Source organism: Suncus etruscus, chromosome 2 (assembly GCF_024139225.1).
Source record: "Suncus etruscus isolate mSunEtr1 chromosome 2, mSunEtr1.pri.cur, whole genome shotgun sequence".
NCBI classification, from domain to species: Eukaryota; Metazoa; Chordata; class Mammalia; order Eulipotyphla; family Soricidae; genus Suncus; species Suncus etruscus.
The window spans coordinates 92,719,986-92,732,854 of NC_064849.1; the positions used below are offsets into that span (position 1 = coordinate 92,719,986).

Below are 12,869 nucleotides of genomic sequence, written 5' to 3' on the forward strand. Positions count from 1 at the left end.
AAGGGGCCATCAGATCCCAGGTAGAGATGACTCACAAACCTCAGCCCATTTGATCTTCTGCCTTTTCTGCCCAGACAAAGGAAAAGGCGTGGAGTGTTTGCCTCCCACGACCCTGACAAGCTTCCTCTGGGCCTCGGGCCAACTGGCTCACACTGGCATTCTGGATAAGGCTGCGTGGAGATGCTCACACTTCACTTCGATGGAGTGGCTCAGGGGAGGATAGGGTGACAGGCAGGGTCCATATGGGCAGGGAGTTGGGGATAAACTGTGTTTCTTTGGTGATCTTTGCAGGGAAAATCTGCTTCAAGGCACCATCTTGATATATGCAAAAGAAGCTTTCACAATTCTGCTGCCACAGATGAGAGGTTGGAGGGAAGAAAACCTCAGGGTCTGAGCAGTTATGAAGTGCAAGAAATGCTCCCCATATGCGGTTTTGAGGGAGTCCCCTCTCCTCAGAACCAAGTACCTGTCAGGAGCCTCTATGAGCTCATGGCTGCCCCAATTTCTGTCCAAATCTGAGTCCTCCTATGGCTTCTCAGAAGAGAAAGGGCAGTTTCAAGTCCCTGAGTGCCAGTGTCAGGGGCAAAGAGGGCTCAGATGTTTGTTGGGCAGAGCCTGGTGTGTCCACAGGTGCCCACACCCCCACCTTGGTGGGGGGGAGAACACAGGTTCTTTTTTCTTTCTCTTTTTTTTTTTTTTTTTTTGTGGTTTTTGGGTCACACCCGGCAGTGCTCAGGGGTTTCTCCTGGATCCGTGCTCAGAAATCACTCCTGGCAGGCACGGGGGACCATATGGGATGCCGGAATTCGAACTGATGACCTTCTGCATGAAAGGTAAACGCCTTACCTCCATGCTATCTCTCCGGTCCCAGAACACAGGTTCTTTTCCCCCAAGCTGTGGACACTCATCACGGGTGCTAGATCACTAGAAGACAAGGTGCAGTGTGCGTTCCAGCAGAAACAGGAACGGGAGTGGGGGAGTGAAGACGGTCCCTTCTCGAACCTTCTCCATGAAGTGAGGCTGCTCGAAGCACACAATCCACCTCATCTTTGCCTGGAGAAGCCCAAGGATCTGGGCTTACAGCAAGAAGGGGATCAAGATCTTCCTTGACTTTGGGTAATCCTTGAATTTCTCCAGGTACCACCTGAAACACAAGAGAAGCTCCTGAGGTCTCACAGATCCTGTGCATGATCTGATCTGAGCTGTGGATGCCACAGCAACACTGGAGCCAAACTCAGGAGCACTGGCTTGAGATGCTTCTGGGTCACACAGGAAGGACATCTGTGTGGCAGGGCCCAGGGCACTCATGCACCCACCCAAGGGCTGGATCTAGGGAAGGGTCTGCACATGGCTGGGCTAATGCAGACATCTGTGTCAACTAAACACCAGCTGGAGCTGGCACATACGTGCTATGGTATCCACGATGGGCAGTGCAGAGCTGGGGCTCCATGAACAGAGGAGTCTCAGAAGATATGGGGATTCACACACAGGCACACACACTTTCACACACATGTATTTTCGTATACATGCACAGTTTCCTGCATGCAACACTCATGTTGTTGCACTCATGGTGGTGTCTTGTGAGCTCAGTTGAGCCTATCTGAGCACCCACGGGGAGAAGGAAAGTACAGTGACACCTCATGAAGACAATGAACTTGTGAAGATGCACGCACATATAAAAACAACTCACACACACACACACACACACACACACGTACATTTGCACACATGCGCAGTTACACACGTTTACATTAACACACATTTGCACATATACAAGTAGGGCTTCTAGGAATCAGGGAGTGTCTCCAGGATTGCCACACATAGGTGGAAGCATTAGGAGGTGAACCTGTTTCTAAGTACAGAACCAGGAGTAAACCTGAGCAGTATCTGGTGTGTGTGGACCCAGAGGCAATAGAATAAAATAATAAGGTAAACTTAGTGGGCTTTACTTCCTTCCTAGTTTGTACCCTGAGCTGAATCCTGGCCAGAGCCTCCTCTTCTCTCACTCCCCCACTGGACTCTTCCTGCTTCCTTGTGCTCTGGACTTGGGGTTCAAGGGCCCACCCTGGCCTACAGGACCAGGCTGACTCTCCTTCACCCTCTTGCATGCACGAGGCCATGGGTGCCTTTTCCTGGCATTTCCAATATCCAGCCTATGCCAGTTCCCGCCTTCTATCCATGGCCCCTCTTACTCTCTGTTGCTTCAAGACACCCACTCACCTGTGGTGGTGCTCGGCCCGAGGAAACAGGAAGCAGAAGGAGAAGAAGGCAAAACTGCAGGCCTGGAAGGAGCAGCTGGCCAGTGCGAAGCCGCACCACTCCACCAACTCCCCGAAGTAGTTGGCAGCGCTGACATACTCAAAGAGACCTCCTGTGTGAGGATACAGGGCAGAGCTGAGGACTGCGAGGACAGGGCAGGAAGGGGGGGGGGGCAGGCACGACTCCATGGCTGAAAGGCAGACTCACACTGACACTAAGGGCAAAACGGCTCCTCCCGACTCCACGCTCAGGTATGTCCTCATTAGAAACAGTTTGAGCTGGCAGAGCCAGGACAGGAGAAAGGAGATATCAGGCTGTCTGCCCCTGCCACCCTACCCCAACACCCCAGGCCTGACTCAGCCATGCCCCTTTAAGAGGGCAAGACAGGACAGCAGGGCTCCTGTGGGCAGAAGTTGGAAGGAGTACCAAGGGCAGCTGAGCCCCTGCATGTGGGAGGCCTTGCTTGTCTAGGTCTTGGACACTGAGACAAACAGCAGGGCCAGCACACATGCTCATTTGACCAGATGGCAGCGGGTGGCAGTGATACTCAAGAGATCTCACAGACCCAGGTGTTCAAATGTGCCATCTGTAGGCATGTGATTGCAGGGGGTCCCTGCACCCCTAACTTCAGTGCTGGGCATCAACATCATATGGTAGCTATGGGAAACCTTCTGGTTTTTTTTTTTTTTTGGTCACACCCTGCAGTGCTCGGGGGTTACTCCTGGCTCTGTGTTCAGAAATCGCTCCTGGCAGGCTCGGGCAACCATATGGGATGCAGAGGATTGAATCCGGGTCCAACCCGGGTCATCCATGTGCAAAGCAAACACTCTACTGCTGTACTATCGCTCTAGTTTTCACCTTCTGATTTCTTTCCTTTTGGTGTTGGAGATTGAGTCCATCAGGACAAGGGCCACTCTGCTGAGTCCCACTGCCAGACTTGCCATCTCCGATTAGAGAACCAGGTGGAGAAATTAGATGCTTCCACCACTCCTCCTACCCCACCTGTGTTCCATTCGAGTGGTCCTATCCACATGTGCTCCAGCCTCTGACAATGACTGCCTGTCTTGATGCCTGCAGTATGTACATCCCGCCAAGTGGCCCCCAACATTTTTATGTTTGTGAAGGCGGGGAGACTTCAAGATCTCTACTAATGAGTGGGAGATGCTCTCACCCTCCCCTTCCTTCCAGAAGTTTCTCTCCAAACACAGCTGTACTCCAAGTTTTTTTCCTGTGGCCACTCACATGGTGACATGGAATCTGTCCCTGTATAACTCAAATACCTCGAGAGGCATGAAGACTGCTATGAGCAGCATGGAGGACTCACAGCCCTCAAACACTTGGTTTTGACCAAGTAGTTTTGACCACTGGGTAGAAGTCAAACAAGCAAGACTGTGAGAGGAGCCGGTACCCCAGGCCCAGACATACCACGTGGGATCTTGTAGCCGGTCTCCCCTGGTTTCCGGAGATTCCTCAGGATATGGTCTGAATGGATGTTGATCACCAGGCCAGTGAGCCACAGGATACCACCTAGAAGAGACACAAGTGTAATGTCTTGTGAGCTCAGTTGAGCCTATCTGAGTACTCATGTGGAGGAGGAAGGTAAACTGTCACCTCATGAAGACAAATAAACTTGTGACGATGATCCATCCCACATGGTCATGACTAGGGCATGGCTAGGCCCCGGAGACACACAGGGCATAGCTGACTCATGTGCCTTTTGCTTATGTTTGCTTGTTTTTTTCTTTTTTGGGGTCACACCCAGTGGTGCTCAGGGGTTATCTCTCCAGCCCCTCATGTGCTTTTCCAATATTCATTAACTATGTGGTTTATCTGGATAACACAGGTGGACTCCTGAAAAAAAAAAAAACTAGCAATCGGTACCCAAAGGAAGGTGTGATCCTTCTCCATGAGTGACTCACAATATCTATGTACCCAACACTGGGATCAAGTATAATCACTTCTGTGTGAGATCCATAACTGTAGACAGAGAAGTCCATCCTCTATGGGCAGGTGAATGGGCCAGGTCTTCATGGGTGATGGACTAGCTCTAAGGATGGATGGATCAAGTCTCCATGGAAGGATAGACAGTTCTCCCTCCTTCATAGAACAGATATCCAAGGATAGATGGACCAACTTTTCATGGATGAATGGACCAGGTCTCCTTGGGTCATGAACTAGTCTCCTTGGTCTTGGTCCAGGTCTCCATGGGTGGAAGGACCAGCTCTCCATGGGAGGAGGGGATGACCAGCTCTCCATGGACAGGTGGGCAGAGGTGAAATCTTGCCATGCACCACCACAATAAACTATTCAGGTCTCTCACAGGGCTGATGGCCCAACACTTTGATCTGGGTTGTCTTCCTCTTTTCTCCCTTGCTTCCTACCTTTACCTACAAGGCCTCATTCTGTTCATCCTCAGCTTATCAGATCCTTCAGCTCCCCAATGCAGGACCCTCTCTAACTGCCCCACAGCCTTGTGTTTCTATTTCCATGGCAATGAGGGTCTTCATCATCAAGACCCTTACCCAGGCCCCATCTAGCAGAGCAAAATGCCCAAAGAAGGCTCATGGAAAGGTATTAAGTATTGATAGTGTTACTTTGAGCTTCTTACAAAGCAGAGGGCAGTGCAGTTGGACCCCATAGTAGCGCTAGGGTCACAGCTCAGTTTGCTTGGACCAGGGCTGTGTGTGGGGTGCTCTACCTGGTCCCCTGACATTTCCCCTCACTCACCCCAGGCTATTCCTAATTGTGGCTCATGATTCAGACATGAGACGCTGTTGGGTCCAGATGCCTGAGCCAATCAGCCCCTTTTCTATACTTCGGTGTCTCCTCTAGGGAGGTGAACCCCCAAACGAGAGCCTACTGACAACTGTGTCCCCCAAACACCATTGTCCTTATCTCTCTTCTGATGCTTGACCCCATCATGGCTAAGGTTGGTCAGGAACTGGATCTCTGTGCTCACTTGAACACGATACTGAATCTTGCTTTCTGAGGAATCTCCTATCTCTATATTCAGCTACTTAGTTTCACTTTGGCTGATCAGAAATGCATCATGATATCTGCTTAGCTTTTTTTATTTTTTTTTATTTTGGGGCCACATTGGAGCTTACTCTTGGCTCTGTTGGGTCTCCGTGGGGACTCAGGGGACCTCACGGAATGCCAAGAATCACACCCAGCCGGGGTTATGTGCAAGGCAAGCACCTTCCCCGCTATGCTATCTGGCCCAAATTAGGTTGGCTCTTTCTAGCCGCAAGCACCTCACGGTGCTGGTAATTGTGTTCTTTCAAATCTGACTGTCAACAAAAACACAAACGCAATGTAAGGGTTCAGTCTGGCCTATTTCCTAGTCAGTCTGTGTCTTTTCTTCCCCCAGTGCTTCACGGAAGTCTGGCTCCTAGACTTCCATTTCATCACCCTTTCTGAGTCACCTTGAGGTCATTGCCAGTCCTGGTTCTGAGAACTCTTGTTCATGTAAAGTGTCTCATGAAACCAGTCCCAGGAGAATCTTAAATGTTTTGGTTAAAACGAACCAAGGAAAATGTTCCTCTTCCTCTTGTCCCCGGTCACCAATACTGAGGGACGTAGTGGCTAAGTGGAGTCTGCTATGGGGCACCTGCTAAAGTCCCTGGGTAAGACCCCAGGCCATGCTGTGGTGCTGGGCAGCCTTCCCCTGACTGTGCCATCTCCTGGTTCTCAGTCAGAGAACAAACACCACAGAAGGTGGAAAGGGGGTGGGCTAGAAAGTATTCTGGATGGTTCTGTCCACCCACTCAAGGAAGGATGTGCTAGACCTGTGAGTGTAGGCCATTCTCTGCTCAAGGAGACACACCCAAAGCCACTCCTGGGACACAAGAGGGAGACTAGCATGCCCACAGGACAGACCCCTCTAGGCCAGGGATGGGTGCTTAAAGGCCCCCTGGACCCAGAGTGACTGTGACTATGACAGACTTCTGTGGAAAGGGCTGCGCCCTGACCTCCTGCAGGACAGATGCCAGAAGTCCGTGGAAGGGGGCCAGAGAGATAGTAGATAGTACAATAGGGAGGGTGCTTGCCTTGTATGGGGCTGATGTGGGTTCGATCCCTGGCATCTTATAGGGGCCCTGAGCACTGCCAGGAGGGATTCCTGATCTCAGAGTTAGGAGCAAGCCCTGAGCATCATTGCGTGTGGCCCCAAAACAAGCAAACAAACCAACCCAGAACTCTGTGGAAGAGCTTTCTGGATAAGCATGAGAACATGAGCCTTTTCCAGGCTTACCAAGTACTCCTGCAAAGTGTGTCTCTGATAGCTAATGTGTGCATGTATGTGTGTGTGTGTGTGAGAAAAAGAGAGAGAGAGAGAGAGAGAGAGAAAGAGAGAAAGAGAGAAAGAGAGAAAGAGAGAGAAGAGAAACTATGTGCAGAACTTGCAGTTATTATTAGCATCTAGTGGAAAGGATGCTTTTCATTTGCTAAAATGTGTGGGAATCAGCCCTATTTTGGTCACAATGTCCAACTCACTTTACAGCCCTAAAACTCAGGTGGGAGTACCAGAGTCTGGATTCACTTTATGGCCCTTCCATTTAGGCAGGGGCCTTCCTGGAAGAAGCCAAACAGTCTTCTGACATTGCTCAATATTCCAGAAGCAACCCAGGAGGAAGAATGGGTCCAAATTTCAGATGAATACCCAAGATCTCGCTCCCCTCTCCCTTGGTCCAGCTACCTGTGCTTGGGGCCTGAGCAGGCAAGTCCTGCCGAGACCTGCTTCCAGGAGGCATAGGGTCTGCACCATGGGACCACCACACAAGCTCTTTGCCTCACAAGCTTTTCCTCTGGGAGCTGCCCTTTCTTCACAGAAACCCCTGGAACAGGGCATGACAGTCCAGCTACTCACCGAGGACAAAGCGGGGGTCAGTGACCCAGTCATCAGGGTATACAGCAAACTGGCTCAGGTACCGGCCCTGCATGTACCCATTAAAGGTACAGAAGATGGCGGCACTCAGGAAAATTGTGAAGGGGGATGGCTTTCCTCCTCGGATCAGAAAGGGGAAGATCAGGGACCTAAGCCAGAGGAAACAAAGGCAAGTTTAAAGTCCCAGAGACACAGGGGCTGAAACAATAGCACAGAGGGTAGGGCATTTTGCCTTGCACACAGCTTACCCGGTTTTGATTCCCAGCATCCCAAATGGTTTCCTGAGCCTGCCAGGAGGGATTTTTGAGCACAGAGCCAGGACTAATCCCTGAGTGTTGCCGGGTGTGGCCCCAAAACAAAACAAAACAAAACAAAAATTAATAAAATAAAATAAAGTTCCAGAGACAAAGGCCTTCCTTCCTCCCTCCTTCCCTCCCTCCCTCCCTTCTGTTTGGTTTTTGGGCCACACCAGGCTCTGCACTCAGGAATTAACCCTAGCAGTGCTCAGGAATGCTGGAGATTGATTCCGGGTTGGCTGTATGTCAGGCAAGCACCTTCTTACTGGCCTATTGCTCCAAGCCTTGTCCGCTTGTTTCATCTTGTTTTTTGTCCTGCTCCCAGGAGCCATATGTAGGGAGGGCTAGAATATGGGCCCAGCACCAAGAGGCTCTAGTTCACAGTGCTCAGAGGCCCCATCAGATGTCCAAGGAGCTTGTGGACAAATCAAGAGGATCTGGACAATGGGGTTGAGGGTGCTCCCAAGTGGTGCTCAGAGGGCAGGTGGGTAGAGGAAGAGGGTCTCTCCTGTGGGTGCCCTGGGCAGCAGATCAGCTGCAAATGAGTAACAAGAACACACTTAGAGGGTGCCTGAAAGGGAAGGGAAGGGTGCAGTCAGCTGGAGGACCCAAAGCCCTGACTCTGTGTCTACCACGCCACCCCAAGAGCATTTGTTTTCCTGAGCTCTTCACATCCAAACACCAAGACACGGTGACAGAGTCCAATCTGGCGAGGGCAGGGAGGGGGCAAAGTGTGGTTTGGATGGGTCAGAGCAATAGTACAGAGGTGGGGTGTTTGCTTTGCATGAACAATCAGGGATGGGCCGGGATTCGATCCTTGCTATTCCATATGGTCCTCTGAATCTGCTAGGAGCAATTTCTGAGCACAGAGCCAGAAGTAGCTCTGAGCACTGCTGGGTGTGGCCCAAAACCTCCTCCCAAAAGTGTGGTTTGAAGAGTGGTTTGGTGGCAGGGGACACTAGCATTACTGGCCTGAGTTCCTGAGTGTTCTGGATGCCAAGAAGTCAGAGGAACAAATGCCAGCGGCTAAGTGGGTACACATGGACTTTTGCCAGCAAGCCCAAAATGTGGGGTCCCCCAATAAGCCCACAGCTCCATCTCCTTTTCTTCCCAGCACATGCCTCTGCCCTTCCTGCCTCAGAGGGGCACTGTCTCTGTACCGCTACTGAGCCCATGGGTTCCTCTTCCCCCAGATTCCTGAAAGGCAGGATCGGACAACCCTACAGACAACTGCCCACTGCCTGACTTGGGGCTATTGGACTGGTAAGGCTTATCCTGAGATACAACGTCCCATGTATGCTTCGTAGTCCACTTGTCTATAGGTGGCTTTGCCACAGTGCAGTCTGTGGCCAGAAAGGCCAGGAAGACACTCCCTTGGTGCAGGCACAAGCTCCCTTGGAGCTTGGCACAGGTATGGAACTCAGGCAGGGTACTAGATACTCTTTGGCTCCCTTCCAAGCTGGCCTTGGAACTGGATGCTCCTTTGTTCTAAGGTGCCCAGAGATTCTCCATGGTCTGGAAACCAAACCGGGTACTGGACGCTCCACAGCTCCCTTCCAAGTGGGCCTCAGAAGTGGGTCAAATAACCCTTGAATAAATTAACTGCTTGAGTGGAATGGAAAAAAGCTTATCTGGGCTTTTAGTTGGAGAAGTGAAATGCCCCTGACCTCACATGACAGGTGTCAGGTAATGGGTGCTGCTTCCAAAGGCATTTCCAGGGGATTCCAGAAACACCACCTGGCCCCAAAATCCTCCCTAGAGGACTTTGGAAAGTGTCAGGTACGTAGAGAAGACCCCAGCTTTACACAGGGGCCACCACTGAGGGCCAGGAAGGACACAGCTTCCAGCCCTAGGAACCAATAACCAAAGGAGATTAAAAAATAAGTTCCCTTAATTAAGTACCAATTAGGAAAGGCCAGCAATGGGACAAAGCAGATAATGGGTAAGGCGACAGGCTCAGTAGCTGAGGCAGGGAGGCGGCCCTGGGGGCCAGGAGAGGGAGAAGAATGGGGGACGGATTGGGAGATGGACTCAGATGACCAAGAGCAGATGCTGATGTGAGATCTTTGCTCTGGACAGATTTTTCTCACAGAAAGGTCATTTTGGATAGTGGCCTTAGTTAGTGGCCTGGGTCAGGCCAACCTTTGGTTGGTTGAGCATGGTCAACATTACTTTTTTTTTTTTTTTGATTTTTGGGTCACACCAGGCAACACTCAGGGGTTACTCCTGGCTCTATGCTCAGAAATCGCTCCTGGCAGGCTTGGGGAACCATATGGGATGCCGGGATCTGAACTACCGTCCTACTGCATGCAAGGCAAACACACTACCTCCATGCTATCTCTCTGGCCCATGGTTGTTGGGGAATTTGAAATCCTTATTGATTGTTTCTGAGTCCACAAATAGCTCCCAGAAAGATAAATTAAATCCCATTCTTCCGTCCCCCCTTTTGGGGGAGACCCTGGTAATAATATCCGGAGTAAATAATCAATACAGACAAAAGATCAGGGGATCAAAGGTTCAGCAAAGAGAGTCTTGTCAGTCTGTAGCCAGCTCCAAAAAGCAAACAGAACCAGCTGACAGTTCTGGCAAAAAAAGTCCCTTACAAGCTATTTTATTCTTTCCTCAATCGCCCCCACCTGGAAGATCCAGGTGGGATGACAGGCAAAAACAATATTACAAAACATATTACAAAACCAATATTACAAAAAATACAAAATAAATGGTTAACATTTTTTATTTTTTTTGGTTTCTGGGTCACACCCGGCAGCACTCAGGGGTTACTCCTGGCTCCATGCTCAGAAATCGCTCCTGGCAGGCTCGGGGGACCATATGGGATGCCTGGATTCAAACCAATGACCTTCTGCATGAAAGGCAAACACCCTACCTCTATGCTATCTCTCCAGCCCTGGTCAACATTTCTTAGGGAGCCTTCCTGACCTTGGCTGGAGGCAGTGGCCCCTAGGGTCACCTTTAGGAAAATGCAGGAGACAAGGTATTACCCTGTGGAGCCTTCACTCTGGGTCCCTGTCAACCCTGTGTCAGAAGAGCCTTCAGAAGGGTGCAGGGATGCAGGGACGCAGGCTGCTGACAGCAGGATCCCAAAGCCCACCCTAGTGCCTTCCTGCCAAAGGCCTCTTGCTGGCTTAGACCAGCAGAATTGGTGGGGTGTGCCTGACTGAGCACAGAGTACCCAGGGGGCCCAGAGTGGGGTATGGGGAGGACCCGGGACAGTAAGGGGAGGTACTGAGAACTGAGCCCAGGAAAGTGAGACGGCTGGGCTAGCAGTGCCAGGAATCACGCACACCCAGGGTGGAGTCCTCAGTGGTTGCTGGGTTGTGCCTCTGCCAAAAGATAAGGTCCCACAGCCCTTACGTGGACTTCGGCTCTGCCATCCTGCCCAAGACACACAGCGGGCACCTCTGAGACTCACCCACGCAGCATAGAATGATGCCACATCAGGCCCAGTGGAACCTCTTAAATAATTGTTCTATGCTGCAAGTTGCTGGAAGCAAAGCTGAGCAATCACCAGGAGCCCAAGAGGGGAAAGGGCGCCACCTCCCATCCCAATTTCCTGTCCCCATTGCAGCAGGGCTGCAAACTGGTTGTAGAATTGTAGCTCTAAATGTCCACGGTTCCCAGAACCTGCCTTGGACTTGGACTCACAGCCCTGCCCTGCACGCAGCTGCTTGGGATCCATGCCAAGCACCATTCTGGGTTCCCCAGAGCACTTCCAGGGGTGGCCCCTGAGCCCTAGAGTCACTCTCCGACCCCCAAAAGACAAGTCCGGCAAATAGTTTTTGCTATCGCTCCCCTTTCCAATTCTAAGTCTAAGTCTCGTCCCGTTTCTGGACTATTTTATTTTTTAAATTTAGTTTTGGGGCCACAGCCTGCGGCCCTCAGAACTTAACTCCTGGCTCAGTGCTCAGGAATCACTCAAGGCCATCACGGGGGACCCCACGGGAGGATTCCACTCCAGGTCAGCCTCTTGCGAGGCAAATGCCCTCACCATTGTTCTTTGGCTTGGGCTCACCAGACTAACTCTTATTTCTAAGCTATCCCCCTGATCCAAGAGGGAAAGTGCAGAGAGAAGACAGGGTTGGGGTCTTGAGTGGGGTGCACAGAGAGAAGACAACCTTTCTGGGACTTGGAAAGAGGGTCAGAGGAAGGAAAAAGAAGAGGTGGGGAAGAAGAGGTTTTCTGGTTCGGGAGGGAGGCAGGGCAGCGGGTCTCGGTGGGGAGATGGATCCCGGGTGGCCTGAGGAGTCGGAGGCGGACGGGGCGGTGGGGGAGCCCGGCTTGGTGCTGCAGGGGGCGGCAGGATGCAGGGCGGGCGCAGGTGATGTGCACTGACCTTTGCAGGTAGTGCGCGACGAACATGGCCAGGAGGATCCTGTTGGGCCAGTAGTGCAGGTGTCCATCTCCGGCCCGGGCGCACCAGAGGGGCACCACCAGCGAGGGCAGCTCCTGCAGCACCCAGGCCAGCCGCGCCGGCAGCATGCAGTGGCTGCTGCCGTTCGAGTAGCGCCCGTAGAACGAGCCCAGGATCTTGATCAACAGGAATGTGAACACGCCGCATACTGCCATCAAGATGGCCAGGTGGTCCAGCAGGTGCTGCTCCCGCGCGGGCTCCATGGCCGGGTGCTCCAGCTCGAGTGCTCTGCATGTCGGGGATGTTCACATATAGTGCGGCAAGAAAAAAGAGGCGGGAGGCGTGGCCGCCCGTGGCAGTGCCGGAGTGCCCGGGCTTGCCAGCCGAGCCAGCGCCTTTGCAGGGAAACCTGGGCACCGCATCGAGCTCCGCGCCGCCTCCGTAGGTGGAGAGGTCGCAGGCTCTGGGAAGGGGCGGGGCCAGCTTTGAGGGGCGGGGCTCCACGGGGCGGGGCCAGCCTTATGTAGAAATCTGGGAGGGGCGGGACCAGTCTGGTAGGGCGGGACTATCTTCGCTGGTCGAGCCAGGGATAGGACGAGGCTAAAAGAAGGACGTGGCTAGTCAGAGAGTGCGGGGCGATGACGGAAAGGGGCGTGGTCAAAACGCAAGGTAGGCGGGTGCTCGGCCTGATAGGGGCGGGGCTAGCTTAGGTTGTTGAGGAAAGGGGCCAGCCTCCTGAGGCGTTCTGGGGAGAGGGCGGGGCAAGTCTGGCGGGGGCGGGGCTATCTTTGCTGGGTGGGTCTGGGATAGGACGGGGCTAAGGGTGGGGCGGGGCTATCTTTGCTGGGTGGCCTGGGATAGGACGGGGCTAAGGGTGGGGCGTGGCTAGTCTTGGAGGGCGGGTCGGTAGAGTAAGGGTCGTGTCCAGTCTAATAGGGGCGGGGCTAGTTGGTAGGAAAGGTGGGCCAGCTTTCTGAGATGGTCTGGGGGGAGGGGGCGGGGCAAGTCTGATTGGGGCGGGACTATCTTTGCGGGACGAGCCTGGGATAGGACGAGGCTA

General features: G+C 52.6%; 1 protein-coding gene across 1 annotated transcript; it reads right to left on the minus strand.

Annotated features, from left to right (window-relative positions):
- Positions 1–874: 874 nt before the first annotated feature.
- On the minus strand, positions 875–12,243 carry SRD5A1 (steroid 5 alpha-reductase 1). Its single transcript, XM_049767953.1, has 5 exons — positions 11,792–12,243; positions 7,127–7,293; positions 3,685–3,786; positions 2,221–2,371; positions 875–1,144 (listed from the first exon to the last, which is right to left on the minus strand). The coding sequence occupies exons 1-5, from the start codon at positions 12,070–12,072 to the stop codon at positions 1,078–1,080; spliced, it is 768 nt and encodes a 255-aa protein (XP_049623910.1). The 5' UTR covers positions 12,073–12,243; the 3' UTR covers positions 875–1,077.
- Between the last annotated feature and the right edge of the window lie 626 nt (positions 12,244–12,869).

Coding starts and splice junctions, on each gene's coding strand:
- SRD5A1 (XM_049767953.1), bottom strand. CDS start 12,072: ATGGAGCCCGCGCGGGAGCAGCACCTGCTGGACCACCTGGCCATCTTG. Junction 3,787..7,126: donor TGACCCCCGCTTTGTCCTCG/GTGAGTAGCTGG, acceptor TGTCTCTTCTAG/GTGGTATCCTGTGGCTCACT. Junction 1,145..2,220: donor CGGGCCGAGCACCACCACAG/GTGAGTGGGTGT, acceptor CTTGTGTTTCAG/GTGGTACCTGGAGAAATTCA.